Source organism: Chanos chanos, chromosome 13 (genome assembly GCF_902362185.1).
Source record: "Chanos chanos chromosome 13, fChaCha1.1, whole genome shotgun sequence".
Lineage (NCBI taxonomy): Eukaryota > Metazoa > Chordata > Actinopteri > Gonorynchiformes > Chanidae > Chanos > Chanos chanos.
Genome location: NC_044507.1, coordinates 23,256,468 through 23,272,874, shown reverse-complemented (window position 1 = coordinate 23,272,874; position 16,407 = coordinate 23,256,468). Strand labels below are relative to the sequence as shown.

Below are 16,407 nucleotides of genomic sequence, written 5' to 3'. Positions count from 1 at the left end.
TGTTACAGTTTGTCGTCCATGATGGAGTCTCAGTGTCCTTTTCTCAGAGTTTCTGTGTCTGTGTGTTTTTCTTCTCTCCTCTCTCTCTTAGGGAGGTTAAGAAGGAGGAACCGAAGGAGGAGGTGGATGTGTGGGAGATCCTGAAGAATGCTAAGCCATGTGACTATGAGAAGATTGCTTTTGAGTACGGCATCACAGACCTGAGGGGGATGCTCAAGAGACTGAAGAAGATGAAGAAAGTTGAGCCGAAGAAGAGCGATGGTACGTGACTGTACAAGCATTCTTCCTTTTCCTCACTTTTAAAGAATGCAGGGTCACGAGGTACCTTAGTCACAATACAAACATCTCATCTGATTCTCGTCCAGCCTTCCTGCGGAAACTGGAACCTGCGTATTCAGTGGAGAAAGGGAAAAGGATCCAGCTGTCGGTGGAATTGACAGATCCAAACGCTCAGGTCAAATGGCTGAAGAACGGGCAGGAGATCAAGCCCTCAGCCAAGTATGATGTGGGGCTGTGTGTGTGGCTGTATTTAGGAAAACATAAACCTGTCTCTACGTGCACTGATGTCTGTCCATCAGTGATCTGATGTCTGTCAGTCAGTGATCTGATGTCTGTCCATCAGTGATCTGATGTCTGTCCGTCAGTGATCTGATGTCTGTCCATCAGTGATCTGATGTCGTTCAGTGATCTGATGTCTGTCCGTTAGTGATCTGATGTCTGTCTTTCTCTGACTCGGCTGCTCTGTGTCGGCAGATACGTGTTTGAGAGTATTGGGGGTATCCGCAAACTCACCATCAACAAATGCAATCTCTCAGACGACGCAGCCTATGAGTGTGTGGTTGGAGAAGAGAAGAGCTTCACTGAGGTCTTTGTTCAGGGTAAATGATCATTGCTTATGAGATAAAGAGAACTGGTATATTTTGCCTTAATGACAATACACTGCACTGCCTCACTGCCTTCACACCTCACTGTGTGGTGTGGTACTCCTATCATTGAGTAATGCTGCCCCCTAGTGGCAGTGAGAGATTACTAAATGAGACTGTACATGACAAACCTCTTGGTGTGTCTGTCCAGAGCCGCCTGTCACTATCACTAAACTGCTGGATGATGTCCACGTGGTCGTTGGGGAGAGGGTAGAGTTTGAGGTGGAAGTTTCTGAGGAAGGAGCCAATGTCAAATGGTGAGATAACCAGCTCAACTGACCAAATTACTCACTCACCAAATTAACTGATCAAATGACTGTCTTAAGACTGTATTCCTCTATTGCTGTGACTGCTATAATATATCTCTTAATATGCATGTAACTAGAACCACATTAACTGTTAGGCATATTTGTAAGACCATTTGTAAATTTGTAAAAACCTTTAGTGTATTTAGTGTTTTTGTAAATTGTGCATGGCCTGTGACATGATGAGGGGCATGATGCGGTAATAAAGGTTCCCCATAGAGAAACACTGAGGACATTAAGAGATCTGACCCCATGCAGACAGGGCTCTTATAAAGGAGAAGGAAGATGTTGGTGTAGAACATTTCAGGCAGAAAGTGTAACCTCATTCACACCATGGAAACAAAGTTAGTGATCATGAAAATGTTTTTTTTCTCTTCTTTTTCATCCTCATCAGTCAAACCAAGGTTGTTCTTATGAAAAATGTAACTGAGGACATTAATCAGTTTACTGCCAACATGGCCTGATTTTTCACTCCACGCTGACCTCTTTCCGTCTCCATCCATCTAATGCTCTTTCTTATGCCTTTTTTGTCTGTTTGTCTGCATCTTATTTCTTTCTCACATTTTGTTTCTCTCTGCCCATACTTCTCCCTGTCATGTCTTCATTTGCCTCTCTCTCTCTCCGTCTCTCTCTCTCACAGGATGAAGGATGGGGTGGAGCTGAGTCGAGATGGAAAGTACCGCTTTAAGAAGGATGGAAAGAAGCACTGGCTCATCATCAATGAGGCAACTAAGGAGGACATCGGAATGTACCAAGTCTTCACCAATGGGGGGGAGTCTAAGGCAGAGTTGGAAGTGGAAGGTAGTTTTCCTGAGTAAAGGGCATGTGTCTGTTAGGACAACTTGATTTGACTGTAACCCAGCTACATGGTACTGATTTGACTGTAAGCCAGCCACATGGTACTGATTTGAGTGTAAGCCAGCCACATGGTACTGATTTGAGTGTAAGCCAGCCACATGGTACTGATTTGAGTGTAAGCCAGCCACATGGTACTGATTTGACTGTAAGCCAGCCACATGGTGCTGATTTGAGTGTAAGCCAGCCACATGGTACTGATTTGACTGTAAGCCAGCCACATGGTACTGATTTGACTGTAAGCCAGCCACATGGTATGGAAGCACTATTGAAGGAAAAGTCATGTGTGTGTTTCTCACCTTTTCTCTTTTCACTTTCTTTTAGATTATCAGCTCATCTCTACATATTCCTATCATACCCCTATCTACCCTTTTATCCATCTCTTTTTATCTCTCTCCTTTTCTTTCCCCTGTTCTCTCTCTCTGGCCTACTAAGATAAGGAACTTGAGGTTCTGCAGAGCATCGCTGATTTGACTGTGAAGGCTGCTGAACAGGCTGTCTTTAAATGTGAGGTGTCTGATGACAAGGTGACTGGCAAGTGGTTTAAGAATGGCGTGGAGGTTGTCGCCAGCAATCGTATCAAAATGACCCACGTTGGCAGGTAACCTGGATTCCTGACAGGCAAACTTTAACAGGCCATGTAACCCCAAAAGCATTTTCCATCGAAGGGTATCTGTACTCATACAAAAGACTGCACCAACGACTTCAACATACCGTTGTTGGAATATGGAGCTTTTTGTTGCCAAGGAAACTGTTATGCATGAGGGTTTGTCTGGAGTGGGTAAATTTGAGGTCATAGAGATTTTTGTTGCCTTGGTAACACTTGGATTCGGTCATTCAGGATCCACAAACTCACGATTGATGATGTTAAGCCAGAGGATGCAGGAGACTACACTTTTGTCCCGGATGGATACGCTCTCTCTTTGTCAGCAAAACTCAACTTCCTGGGTGAGAAAAGGAGAGAAACAGAGCAAAAGAGAGGGGGGGGGGGTCGTTTGCATGAGAGAGAGACACAATAAGAGAAACAGAGAGAATAATTTAGCTTGTTCCAAACTGACCATCATCCTCTCGTCTCCCCTCAGAGATCAAGATCGATTATGTCCCTCGTCAGGGTAAGTATGACCCCGTGTGACACATCATTCATTCACTCGTTCATATCGTCAATCATATTTATACTCATATTTACTTTAACATTACTTTGTGGCTTCCTAACCAACACAACCTGAATCTTCTCCTTACCCAATCTTCTAGACCCTCCCAAGATCCACCTGGACACCACCGGAAGCATGGTCAACAAAAACACCATTATAGTGGTGGCTGGGAACAAGCTGCGACTGGACGTGGAGATCACAGGAGAACCAGCTCCCACTGTCCTCTGGAAGAAAGGAGACACAGTAAGGACTCACGTCCCCATTCCCACTCCAACTGCTCACAGAAAATAACCACTTCACAGGAAAAGACACTGTTCCACTTGTGCTACTCACAGGATGAATGTGTCCCTCCAGCTGACTTTGGTGTTATAAGTACAACACACATGGAAAATTGGTCATAATGAATAGAGGGATCAGGAGTCTTAAATGGGTTACATGGTAGATAACATATCAATAAAACACCTGCTATAATAAAACACTGCTATAATACAACACCTGCTATAATAAAACACTGCTATAATAAAACACTGCTATAATAAAACACTGCTATAATAAAACACTGCTGTAATAAAACACTGCTATAATAAAACACTGCTGTAATAAAACACTGCTATAATACAACACCTGCTATAATAAAACACTGCTGTAATAAAACACTGCTGTAATACAACACTGCTGTAATAAAACACTGCTGTAATAAAACACTGGTATAATAAAACACCTGCTGGAGTAAAACACTGCTATAATACAACACCAGCTATAATAAAACACTGGTATAATAAAACACCTGCTATAATAAAACACTGCTGTAATAAAACACTGCTGTAATAAAACACCTGCTGGAGTAAAACACTGCTATAATACAACACCTGCTATAATAAAACACCTGCTGGAGTAAAACACTGCTGTAATAAAACACTGCTATAATAAAACACTGCTGTAATAAAACACTGCTATAATAAAACACTGCTGTAATAAAACACCTGCTGGAGTAAAACACTGCTATAATAAAACACTGCTATAATATGTTAAAGGAGCTGTATGTATTTTCAACTCTCACAGGAAATAACCAACAGCGAGGGACGGGTCAGGGTGGAGCTGAGGAAGACTCTGTGTAGCTTCGTCATCGAGGGCGCAGAGCGATCGGACGAGGGACTCTACAACATCACTGTCACTAACCCAGCCGGGGAAGACAAAGCAGAGATTATGGTTAAGATTGTGGGTGAGTGACTTCATCCTCTCTTTTTTTCCAAATCACTTTTTCTCTGTAATCATCCTCTTCTGTTTACTCTTCTGTTATCCTGGGTCTCTTCTCTGACCATGTGTCCTGACAATCCCCAGATGTTCCTGATCCACCTGAGAATGTGAAGTGCACTGGTGTCGGAGAGGACACCGCTACTATCACATGGGATCCTCCCAAATTTGATGGAGGTGCTCCAGTGAAAGGTAACAGTTCTCTACCTGTGACCTCCTGTCTGGTCACGTGACGCTCTGCCCACCTGCCGATCTCACACTGAGGGGAGGGCTGCTCCAAAGACGAGGGGCCGTAACCGAACACATACGGTCACCCTCGGTTTTCAGTTTGGTCAGTGGAACGGTTAAAAGTTTTTGATCGGCTGGTCTTAGGGGCCTGGCTGGGTTGTAAGGGGTTAGAAGTTCTTTAATATACTCCGGAGCCAGACCATGGATGGCCTTGTAGGTAATTAATACAATTTTAAAATGTATTCTAAGCTTAATGGGTAACCAGTGCAGTGATGCTAAATCTGGGGTGATATGACAGGACCTCCTAGATTTAGTTAATAATCTGGTTGCTAAACTCTGGATATGCTGCAACTTTGAGACTGAGTGGGCATTTACGTAGGTGAGGAGAGAGTTACAGTAGCCCAGGTATGATGATATAAAAGCATGTATGACTTTGTCATACATGCTTTGTGTCATTAAAATTGAGCCTGAGTCTTATCTTGGAGATGTTTTTTAATTGGTAAAAACAAGCTTGGCTGATGTCTCTGCTATGCTGCTCAAAGGACAAGTGGCTGTCAAAAGTCACCCCCAGGGTTCTTTCCCACGGACATAAACATCGGCACTAAGTGGACCAAGGGAGGACTGTATCTGTAGTTTGTGATGCTCTGGACCAAAGATCAAAACCTCTGTTTTTTTGCAATTAAACTGTAAGAAGTTCTTTGCCATCATGTCCTTGACACTGGATAAACAGCAATGCAGTGTGGTTAGACTGTTCAGTTCATGTGGTTGAAATGAGAGGTGTAACTGTGTATCATCCACGTAACAGTGGAATGAGATGTTGTGTTGCCGAATAATGTGTCCAAGGGGTAACATGTACTGCGAGAATAAAATTGGTCCCAGAATAGGTCCTTGGGGCAGTCCACAAGTGATGCTAGCTGTTGAGGATTTAAACTCCTGGATGGAAACAAAAAATGTTCTGTTTTGCAATTCCTGCCCATTTCCTCAGTCTCTCAATGAGAATTTTGTGCTCTATGGTGTCGAAGGCTGCACTTCAGTCCAGCAGCACTAAGACAGAGCAGTGACCAGAAGCTGCAGTCAGTAATAAGTCATTTGTCACATGAAGGAGAGCTGTTTCCGTGCTGTGTCATTTCTGAAAACCACTCTGGAATTTTTCAAAGATATTATTGTTCCTGAGTGCCTTTAGAAGTTGCATCAAAACTACACTCTCTAATATTTTTGAAAGAAATGACAACTTGGAAATAGGCTGAAAGTTTTGTATGTCAGCCGGATCCAATGTGGGCCGTTTCAGAAGCAGCTGAACACATGCCATCTTAAAGAGGTCAGGCACACATCCGGAGGAAAGGGTGCTGTTTATTATAGTGAGCAGAATTAGTAGGGAGAGGGTAAAGTGGGCATGATGACATGCCCATATGTGACACAGTGTCAAGAAGGTCCTGTAGTGATATGGGAATGAAACAGTTCAATAATTCCAGGTGAGGGCCGGGGATATCCACAGATGTTGCAGGAGGAGTTATAGGTGCTCTGATATTATTTATTTTATTAATAAAGAAAGTAAGAAGCTTTTCACAGTCTGCTGGAGACGAGGCAGTTGTAGTTGTTTGTGGAGGACTGACAAGGTGATTGATAGTTTTGAATAAAAAGGTCGGGGATTATGCTGATTAGCAGAGATTAACAGAGAAAAGTACTGGCCTCGGGCCTCCTTTACTTTATTATTGTAACGTTGTAACAAATCTTTTAATGATTGATAGTGCACTTGTAATCTACTTGATTTCCATTCTCTTTCTGTTCTCCTGCACATTCTTTTAAGAGTCCGAATGTTTATCCAGGGCGTCGTTCTTATTGTCGGTTTTAGCTGCGTTTTTAGAGGTGCAACCTTGCCCAGGGTGGACAGGCACAGCTTGTAAAAAGCATTTGTGAGGTCATTTGTATCTGCATAATATGTGAGATTATCTGTGGCACTATTAAAGAGGGGAATGAATGTTCCCACTGTGTGCTCATTAAAAACACGAAAATGTACCTTTTTTTTTGTAATTAGTCTCCGCAGTCTGAACCACAGTGTCAAACAAGATACACATATGATCTGACACCGCAAAGGTCTCTGACAGAAAGATTATTTACATTTAGCCCCAGAGTAAACACGAAGTCTACTCTGTGGCCATGGCTGTGTGTTGGGCCCTTAATGTGTTGAACCAGGTTATAAGATTTGGTGATATTTAAAAATGCTAAAGCCAGGTGATTTGTCATCAATATGAACATTAAAGTCACCAACAAAAATGAATTTATCATAATCAAGAACAATGGAAGACAGGAGTTAAAAACACTGAATTTCTTTTTGGTGGAAAAAGATTAGAGGGCAGAGTATGGGAGGGGCACAATTTATTTTAAACATAAGAGCTTCAAAACTGGACAAATCACCCATGGGAATAGGACTGTATTTAAATTTATCTTTGAAATCTGCAGCCAGACCCCCTCCATGACGACTGACCCCAGGCGAGGTAAGTGATTCAAAGTTTAGCGGGCACACTTCAGCCAGCTGACTAAATTCACCAGGACAAAGCCGGGTTTCGGTTAAGAAAAAAAAATCTAAGCCACTAGAGGTAATGTAGTCATTTAAAATGAAGGTTTTGCCTGATAGTGACCTTGCATTAATCAAGGCACATTTAATAGGATGCACATTAGACTCTTGACTGGCTCGTTTAATATGTCTTATATTGTGTGGAGTAGCAGTGGTGCTTTTTAGCTTTACAGGTCTGGGCCTGATTAGTGTTGATAGTTTTAATGGGCTATATATAGGGCTTGGGACAGCAATGCTGTGTGAGACAGGGGAAGTGAGCTGGGTCAGTGGATTCTTTGTTGGTTCTGGGGGTATTTTGGTGAGTCATTTGTGGGAGAGGTATAATACAGAGTAATAAATGTTTTCTGCCAGAATACACGCACCCAGACCACTGAGATGAAGACGATCCCGGCCGTAGAAGGAGGGGTGGTTCCAAAAGAGATTAAAATGATCAATAAATACAAAATTGTGCACTGTGCAGGCTGCCTGCAGCCAGGTGTAGAGACTTATAATCCTGCTAAACTGTTCAGTGCCTTTTCTCAGGGCAGGGATCAGGCCAGAGACTGAGGCCTCTCAGATCTGATATAAAGTGGAAACTCTTCCTTCCAGCTCTTTCACTTTAAGGCTGAGACGGTTCCAGCTCTCACAGTCAGAGGTGGTGAGTGGAGGCATTTCTGGTTACAGCTGCAACTTTTAGACTCGCAGCAGAAGGAATAAAACTCTTCTGGGTTGTCCTCCGGATAGCAGACGGAATCTGTTGTCCAAGTTGTAGCAAGCCGGTCGGCAGTACTTGACAACGGTTAATTTCCGCACTATGAATAAATACAGTCTCAAGCTATATATATATATATATATATATACATATATATACTAAAAGCTCTTATGCTTTGTGTAGCCAGCCACTGGGCAGTACTGCCCTGAACCTGTCCAACCAGGGTTTGTGGAGATGTTGGTCTCATTATTACTGACCTAGAAGAGGGCTCTGAATTAACATCTTATATTTAATGTCGACCACAGGCTGAGGACAGATGAGAACATCCTGATCATCTAGCATAAGCTCCATTCTTTAATAGGAAAGAGTGAGACACAGAGCAATGACTAAGGGACAGAGATTTCATCTATACCATTCTTTTAGCCATGTCATACACATCTTTAACCTGTGAGAATGGGCTGCCATTTACACCAGCCCCACCTTCTCACAGGAGTCCTGCCTTCACAGACCACAGCAAACATTCTCACAGTCACAACCTCCACAGAGAGGCCATAAGGAGACAAACCTCAGAGTGGAAATAACCTCCATAATGTCTGATGTCCTTGGTCCACAAGCACACAAAGAGCCCATTAGACACAGAATGCACATTCTCTGGCGTTCCTCTGAAGTGAAAGGAGAGGAATAAAATTTAGGATGGTTGTGAGATGGGACTGCTATATGACATAGGTACTTTAGACCCAAAAGCACAGTTAGGGCACAGAGCCAGGGTTTCACCAGGGTGTCTGTTGACGGTAGTATAAAAGGGTAATAATGTATGTTGTTTAAGGCTGAACAAAACTAACAACATGCCTCTGGGGTGAGACAAAAATCACTTTGCGTCTCACTCTTAACGAGGTGAGGCTCAGTGGAGGCTCCGCCCACAACATGCTTACTCTGCAGTTGTGTCACCTCTCTAGAATGTCCCGACTGCCAGACATTGGCCCGGGGTATGAAATGCTGCCGATGGCTCCACGTTGTTTTTATGTGGATCTGTCACACCGTTCACCTCCCTTTTCTCAGTGCACCTGGCACACGCGGGGACACAGATGAGCCGCAGAAAGCGAGTCCTCTTTCCTGAGCATATCCACAGCTAGAGCTTTGGTAGCATAAGGCTGTCATTGTGATCTGCATCTTCCTCGTCCCGGCCCTCAACAGCACCCTCACCAACCCTCCACTTGACCTTTGTCCTCTTTGGCCAGGATGAGGTCAGAGAGCACTGGGCCTGCATCAGGATATTCTGTGGGCTCATAGTTCACCTGGAAAATATCAAAGAGTTTCCACAGCAATCAGAAATAACACCAGCTGGAACCACGTGTGGATCTCTTGCATTCTCTAGACAATAAAGGGTGAAACAGTCAGGAACAGGCACAGAACTCAACAAAGGCACAAAGCCAGTCCGCTGTCTGTCAAAATGTTGCCGACACTAAGGTTGACCCCTCTCGTGATACAAGGTGGTGTGGGAACACTCCCCGTGACGTGGTGTGCACTGAGTTGAGGTGTCTGATTAACCGACTGGCAGAGCAAGAACCACAAAGTAACTTGACTGTCAGCTGAGTTTTCTTTACTAGAATGAAAAACAGTTGGTTATTCTGGTTTGGAATCAAGGGTCGAGTTCCAGAACACTGTAATTGTGTTCCGTTTCTGTTGCGTAAAAAAAGAAGTGGCATTTTTTGTTTTGCTTACTGAGCTGTTTATAAGACTAGCAGTTTATTGGGTGTGATGAGTGTGATGTCATTTCCAGGGTATCTGATGGAGAGGAAGAAGAAAGGCTCATCCAGGTGGACAAAGCTGAACTTTGACATCTTCGAGTCCACCACCTACGAGGCCAAGAAGATGATAGAGGGGGTGCTGTACGAGATGAGGGTGTTTGCCGTGAACGGGATTGGCATCTCCCAGCCCAGTGTCAGCTCCAAACCTTTCATGCCCATCGGTGGGTCGCGACCTTTGACTTCTCATGCAACCTCAGGGTTCACATGATAGCGATCAGTAGAGCAAGCGCTAAGCACCAGCCAGTGTGTTCTTACTGGACCCTGAGACACTTATCTGACCTCTCTGTCTTCACTATCCATGACTCTTCTTATCGTTTCTCTGTCTCTCAGCCCCCACGAGTGAGCCCACACGTCTCACAGTGGAGGACGTCACAGACAGCACGTGTGCACTGAAGTGGCGCCCCCCCGAGAGGATAGGGGCCGGTGGCATTGACGGATATATCATTGAGTACTGTCTGGAGGGAGGTGAGGGCCAAATAATGACTGCTTCACACTGAGCCCAGGGACCATTCAGTATAGTTCCATGTCACAGCCTAGAGGATTATGTAATCTACATTTAACAGGTTTGACTGGTATTCAGTGAACTAGTCACTTACCAGTTGACAGATGTTTTTCTCACTGCTGCTTAAGTTTTAGAAACCATCAATCATTTGAGCAGTCCAGTCTCTCTGTTGAAAGTTTTCTAATTATTTATATCATCCTCTTTTTTAATCTAATTCACTGTCTGTTTTTTTTTACATTTACTCACCGTTACCCTTCCCGCCCATTGTCCCACATGGCAGGAAATGAGTGGGTGCAGGCCAATCAGGAACCCATAGAAAACAACAGCTACCGGGTGAGAGGTCTACCGGTGGGGGAGAAGATGGTGTTCAGGGTGACGGCCGTGAATATTGCAGGTCGCAGCCCCCCGGCTGTCCTTCAGCAAGCTGTGACAATCCGAGAGATTATGGGTGAGAGAGTCCTGTCTGCTGTTCTCATTATGGTGGTTCTCTGTATGTTCACAATCCCTCTCTCTCTCTCTCTAACACACACACGGACACACACACACACACACACAGAGACTCATGAGTGGAAGTGTGCTACACAAACATATATAGACATATACACACTCTTTTAAAGCAAATTCATTTGCAGAAACCAACACAGACTCGCACATCTCCATAAACGCACTCACACCTCTTAGTTCACACTCAGTCACACACATTTACTCTTCCTCTGTATCTGTCCCTCTCTCACAACTTCTCTCTCCCCCTCTCCCTCTCTCTCTCTCTCCCCCTCTCTCTCTCTCTCTCCCCCCTCTCTCTCTCTCTCTCTCTCTCTCTCCCTCTCTCTCTCTCTCTCTCTCCCCCTCTCTCTCTCTCTCTCTCTCTCTCTCTCTCTCTCTCTCCCCCCTCTCTCTCTCTCTCCCCCCCTCTCTCTCTCTCCCTCTCTCTCTCTCCTCATCCCTCACTTAGAGCGCCCTAAGATCCGTCTGCCGCGCCAGCTGAGAACCAAGTTTATAAAGATGGTCGGAGAGAAGGTCAACCTTGTCATCCCATTCCAGGTCTGCAGCTTTCCCATGTCATCTCTCAAACATTCCCTTTCCCATTTCATCTCTCAAACATTCCCTTCTCCCATTTCATCTTTCAAAAATGTGCTTTTCCATTTCAGCTCTCAAACATTCACTCTGTTCAGGCTTATAAACCTGGTCTTGATCACAAAGTGTGCTTTTGTACAATGAGACCATGAACTTACATTTGACAGTAAATGTAGTAGTCTTTCAAAAATACATATTAGCCTGGTCTTAGATGCTCAAATTCAGGGGTTTGATGACAATGTTTGGTCTTCACTGTGTTCACTGTGTTGTTTGCATGATGATCTGAATGTTTTTCATGACTTCAGTACATACATGTATATTGTGTAGACAGATACACTTCAAGGTCTGAGTCTGGATGTTGGGATGACAGCATCCACACTACTGTGACCTACACTGCGTTCTGGTCTCTTCACCTCTGTCCCCAGCCTGGGCTTAATGTGGGAAGTGCCGTGAGTGGGTCTATGTAATCTGCCCTTAGGCATAATCACTGTCTCTCATCTCTCCTTCTCTCAGGGGAAGCCACGCCCTGTTGTGAACTGGTATAAGGATGACAAACCTCTGGACCCTGGGCTGGTCAACATTCGCACTAGTGAGGTTGACACCATCCTATTCATTCGCCAGGCAGAGAGACAGCACTCCGGCCATTACACACTGATTGTGCAGATTGAGAACATGGAGGATAAAGCTACCATCGAAATCCAGATTGTCGGTCAGTGTTTCCATGGTGATCATTTGAGAAGGACCTTTTTGCTTTGAGTGGGTCTATTTGGTCTAGCATTCCCTCAGATTTGGAGGAGAAAGGTGTAGTATTGAATATGTTTAGACTCTTCCAGAACCACCTGTAGTTTCCACAATGCCTGAGATGCCTTAACACTGAGGGCCATTTTTCCAGATGAGATCCTGGCCCATATCCTCACATTTTTCACCCTCTTAGATCTTGGCAGAACCATCAGGCAACATGTAGACAGTCTTCTCTCTACAGTCTTAACTCTGTAAGATTCCTGGAAGTTTACTACATCCACACTGCATAGTTCAGCACTCCAGAATGACACAACTTAAAGAAAGGATCATTTTTATATCAGCACATATCCTTCTTCATGTGCTGAACTTTCATCTGTTCGGCTGCAGCAAGATGCTTCTTAAGCACATGTGGCTGAACTCAGCGATGTCTTAGGCCAGCGTAGCTGTGAGGATTATGTGGCAGGGTGTCATTGGGATTATTCCCAGTGTAGAGTTGGATTATGATGGGATTTGGAGACACTCGCTCCATGTTCCCACTGGGAGGTGAGCTAATGAGAGAGCAGAAAGCCTTTGCCTGAGTAAGACAGGCATTTAGTCCCAGCACGCTGCCAGCATCTCAGGATCCAGTCCAGGATTAATGCCAGACCAGCCCTGCCGCACAGCCTCTCTCTCTCTCTCTCTCTCTCTCCCTCTCTGTCTCACACACACACACACACACACACACATATCACTTTGCTCCCTCTCTTTCTATCACTGCACTGAAACAAGGACGGCATCTATATTTAGGTATAAAGTGAACTGTCTCATTTCTTTCTCTTCTCTTCTCTTCTCTTCTCTTCTCTTCTCTTCTCTTCTCTTCTCTCCTCTCCTCTTCTCTCTCACACACACACACCACATACACACACACACACACACACACCAACAGAGAAGCCTGGTCCACCTGTAAATGTCCTGGTCACTGATGTGTGGGGGTTCAATGCTGCCCTGGAGTGGAAACCACCCAAAGACAACGGCAATACTGAGATCAGTGGCTACACCATCCAGAAGGCTGATCTAAAGACCAAGGTCAGACACAACGCAGTCCCACACACAGACAGGCTTTATACACATCATCTCACACACACACACACACACACACACACACACACACACACACACACACACACACACACATTCACTACAGCATAGAAAACACACACACTCATTTACCACAGACCAGGAATCAAACACACACATTCACTACAGGACAGAAATCACACACATGCATTTGCTACAGCAGAGCAGGGGTCCCCCAGAAGCAGGATTGAGAAACACTGTGCTACAGCACAAAACAAATACAACATAGCCCACAAGGACACGTTCCCATTGTAGTCTTCTCTGTCCCTCCCTTTAGGAGTGGTTTACAGTCTATGAACACAACCGTAGGCCAAGCTGTACGGTGTCAGACCTGGTGATGGGGAACGAGTATACCTTCCGTGTGTTTAGTGAAAACATCTGTGGCCTGAGTGATGAGGCTGGTCTCAGCAAGAACACGGCGGTCATTGACAAAACAGGTACCACTGCAGACAACAGCTACGACACTGATGCTCATGCACCATCACCACACCTCCTTCTCTACTGTGCACTCTCCCTCTCTGATCTCTCTCTCTCCAGGTCTGAAGTATGACCCCAAGCCCTTTAAGGAGAAAGACATGTGTCATTCTCCTAAGTTTACTACACCTCTTGTGGACAGGTGTGTTATCGCTGGCTACCCTGCAGCCATCAGCTGTTCTGTCCGTGGTTACCCCAAGGTAAATGTGCGTTTGTGTAAATACACTCATGTGTGTATTTGTGTGCGTCTGTGCACTTGTGTATGTGTGTGTCTGAGTGTTCAAGTGTATGTGAGTGTGAATAGGTTTATAATTTGTCCACATTCAAAAAGGTGACAGTGAACTAATGGTACATTAACTAACTGTGGTTATTAACCAATAGTATCGCATTAATTCTCTCTCTCTTTCTCTGTTTAGCCCAAGATTATTTGGATGAAGAATAAGATGATCATTGGGGAAGACCCAAAGTTTCTCATGCAGAATAATCAAGGTGTTTTGACTCTGAACATCCGTAAGCCTAGTTTGTTTGATGGGGGGAAATACACCTGCAAGGCCATCAATGAGCTAGGAGAGGATGAGGTGGAATGCAAGCTGGAGGTCCGAGGTAAGACTACATATCCCATAATCCTTTGGACAAGTCACTGCATAGCTCTCGTCTGTCATACCCACATTTTCCCTTCACTTTTATTTTCTCTTCTCCTTTCCTCATTTCTCTTCTTTCTTCTTCTCTTTTTCCATCAGTCCTAACAGATAAAGAGGAAGTCAAGAAATGATCATGACATGGCACCAGAGAAATCTTTACAAGAAAAAAAAAAGAAGAGAAAGATGTTTTTCAAATGAAAGACATTTTTCAAATGAAAGAAGTTATTCAAATGTACATGTTCAAAATAAACTTCTGCTAAATCTGATTTTTTCCTTTATCAATCAATGAATCTGCTCTAAAGCAGCATAAAAACTAGGCTCATGAATTTATGAATGTAGTTCTGTTCCTGTAGGCATAGGAAGGTTTTACTGGCTGTGTGTATCAGCCATCTCATATAGGGCCAAGTTCAAACAAGATCATGTGTCTTTATCCAGCTTAGACCATTATCCTATACCAAAACATAATCCAAATACCATAAATACACACACACACACACACACACACACACACACACACACACACACTTCCCACTGATGTCTGTTTCACCACAACTTTAACCCTAAACAGTGAAATATTGTGGCAGCTTTTGTTCTAACAATAACACCTCTATGATTCTGCGAGTTCTCCCTCAGCCCTCTGCTCCCTCAGCCCTCTGCTCCCTCAGCCCTCTGCTCCCTCAGCCCTCTGCTGACCCGTCTGTGGTCACTCACACTGAAAAGACGGAATACAGAGTATATTTGTTTTCTGGGATCAGAAGAACCACCTGTAGCTGCATACATGTTCTACACATGTGTGATGAAACCTCCATTCCAGGAACGCAAAGAAACTGAACAAGCTCAGCTTTTCCCAGTTAGACTGAGACTTGAGCAGGTTTACTCTGCCCTGTAGAACACCACAGGGACTCTGTGCTAGGGTTAGTCATCGGGCTACACAACAGTACAGTCTGACAATGTGCTCTTACTGTCCCAGAAGTTAAACATTTTATATGGCAAACTTGAGTAATGTGTGTAAACCTTAAATAAAAAAGAATGTCATCCCAGGTGGAGACTAATAAATCAAACCACCAGGTCCGCAACATATCATATTTATGTCCTTATGGTGACACGAGCCCAGACAATCCCACTAGAACCTAAACCGCACATAAACGCACGCGCACAAAATCAGGGTCTCATTAGCATAACACACTAGAGACTAATTAACGCACCCATCAACACTGCCCTAATTAGCTCTCTCCCACGTCATTACTGAGCAAACGAATTACAGCTAATTTACACACCCGCAAAACAAACACAGCGCCGACTCCGCTGGGAGAATGGCGGCGCGAGAGGCTTAAAGCTGGCACTCTGAATTAAGCCTTAACTGACTGCAGCAGGTCCCTCCAGTGCAACCAGGCGCAACCGGCTGCTGGACATTTTCATGGCTCAGAAGAGCGAAGTCAGACAGTAGCCTATCGGAACTTACCTCCGTGTTTAATAGTCCCACTCGGTCCGCAGCGGTAATTACTTATGGAAAGACATACGTGAACCAAGCAAAACTTCACACAATTTCAAGAGAGCCCAAAAGTCGCCAGTCAGATTTGTTGCTTATAATTGAAAACTGGCGTTGAGAGCGTTTAATGGACAGTCGTATTTAATCCTGACCACCAGATGGCGCAACTGTCGATCAAAAGTTACATTACTGCTTTTCAGCTAGGACATGCAACAGAAATACAGAGCGTTGCTTAAAAGAATATAAAACATTGATTATTGCTTTACACAACTGAGCAGCGGTTAGGTAATTGTTGCGGTAATTTGTTTCAGACTATGAAGCTGCGATAAAATGAGTTTGGGATCTCAATCACGCAGTCGTAAGGTCCAATAAAAGTTCAATATTGCGCCCTTAATAGAATCCGAATAAAACTATATAAATTACATCAAATAAAGAGTTTACTGTTACTTGTCCTATTTACATTTTCCTATCATTTCTGTGCATATGCGTATGAACGTGTTTCATGTAAGACGTCAAGGACCAGAGGATTTTCAGACGCTCTCAAATGCGATTATAAAAGTTGGAGGAGCATGTGACGACC

The 16,407-nt window shown here is 44.1% G+C and overlaps 1 protein-coding gene across 1 annotated transcript in view; it reads left to right on the top strand.

The window, feature by feature from the left end:
- Positions 1 to 14,469, top strand: part of mybpc2a (myosin binding protein Ca) — a 42,132-nt gene extending 27,663 nt beyond the window's left edge. Inside the window, exons 10-30 of the mRNA XM_030789777.1 lie at positions 92 to 261; positions 366 to 498; positions 754 to 878; positions 1,075 to 1,180; positions 1,869 to 2,029; positions 2,519 to 2,684; positions 2,925 to 3,031; positions 3,166 to 3,195; positions 3,335 to 3,477; positions 4,297 to 4,456; positions 4,576 to 4,680; positions 9,763 to 9,951; positions 10,121 to 10,255; positions 10,573 to 10,740; positions 11,245 to 11,333; positions 11,880 to 12,075; positions 13,033 to 13,172; positions 13,501 to 13,660; positions 13,761 to 13,897; positions 14,114 to 14,300; positions 14,438 to 14,469. Of these exons, the coding sequence (XP_030645637.1) occupies positions 92 to 261; positions 366 to 498; positions 754 to 878; positions 1,075 to 1,180; positions 1,869 to 2,029; positions 2,519 to 2,684; positions 2,925 to 3,031; positions 3,166 to 3,195; positions 3,335 to 3,477; positions 4,297 to 4,456; positions 4,576 to 4,680; positions 9,763 to 9,951; positions 10,121 to 10,255; positions 10,573 to 10,740; positions 11,245 to 11,333; positions 11,880 to 12,075; positions 13,033 to 13,172; positions 13,501 to 13,660; positions 13,761 to 13,897; positions 14,114 to 14,300; positions 14,438 to 14,469 (2,839 nt within the window). The remainder of the gene's footprint in view (positions 1 to 91; positions 262 to 365; positions 499 to 753; positions 879 to 1,074; positions 1,181 to 1,868; positions 2,030 to 2,518; positions 2,685 to 2,924; positions 3,032 to 3,165; positions 3,196 to 3,334; positions 3,478 to 4,296; positions 4,457 to 4,575; positions 4,681 to 9,762; positions 9,952 to 10,120; positions 10,256 to 10,572; positions 10,741 to 11,244; positions 11,334 to 11,879; positions 12,076 to 13,032; positions 13,173 to 13,500; positions 13,661 to 13,760; positions 13,898 to 14,113; positions 14,301 to 14,437) is intronic.
- The last annotated feature ends 1,938 nt before the right edge of the window (positions 14,470 to 16,407 follow it).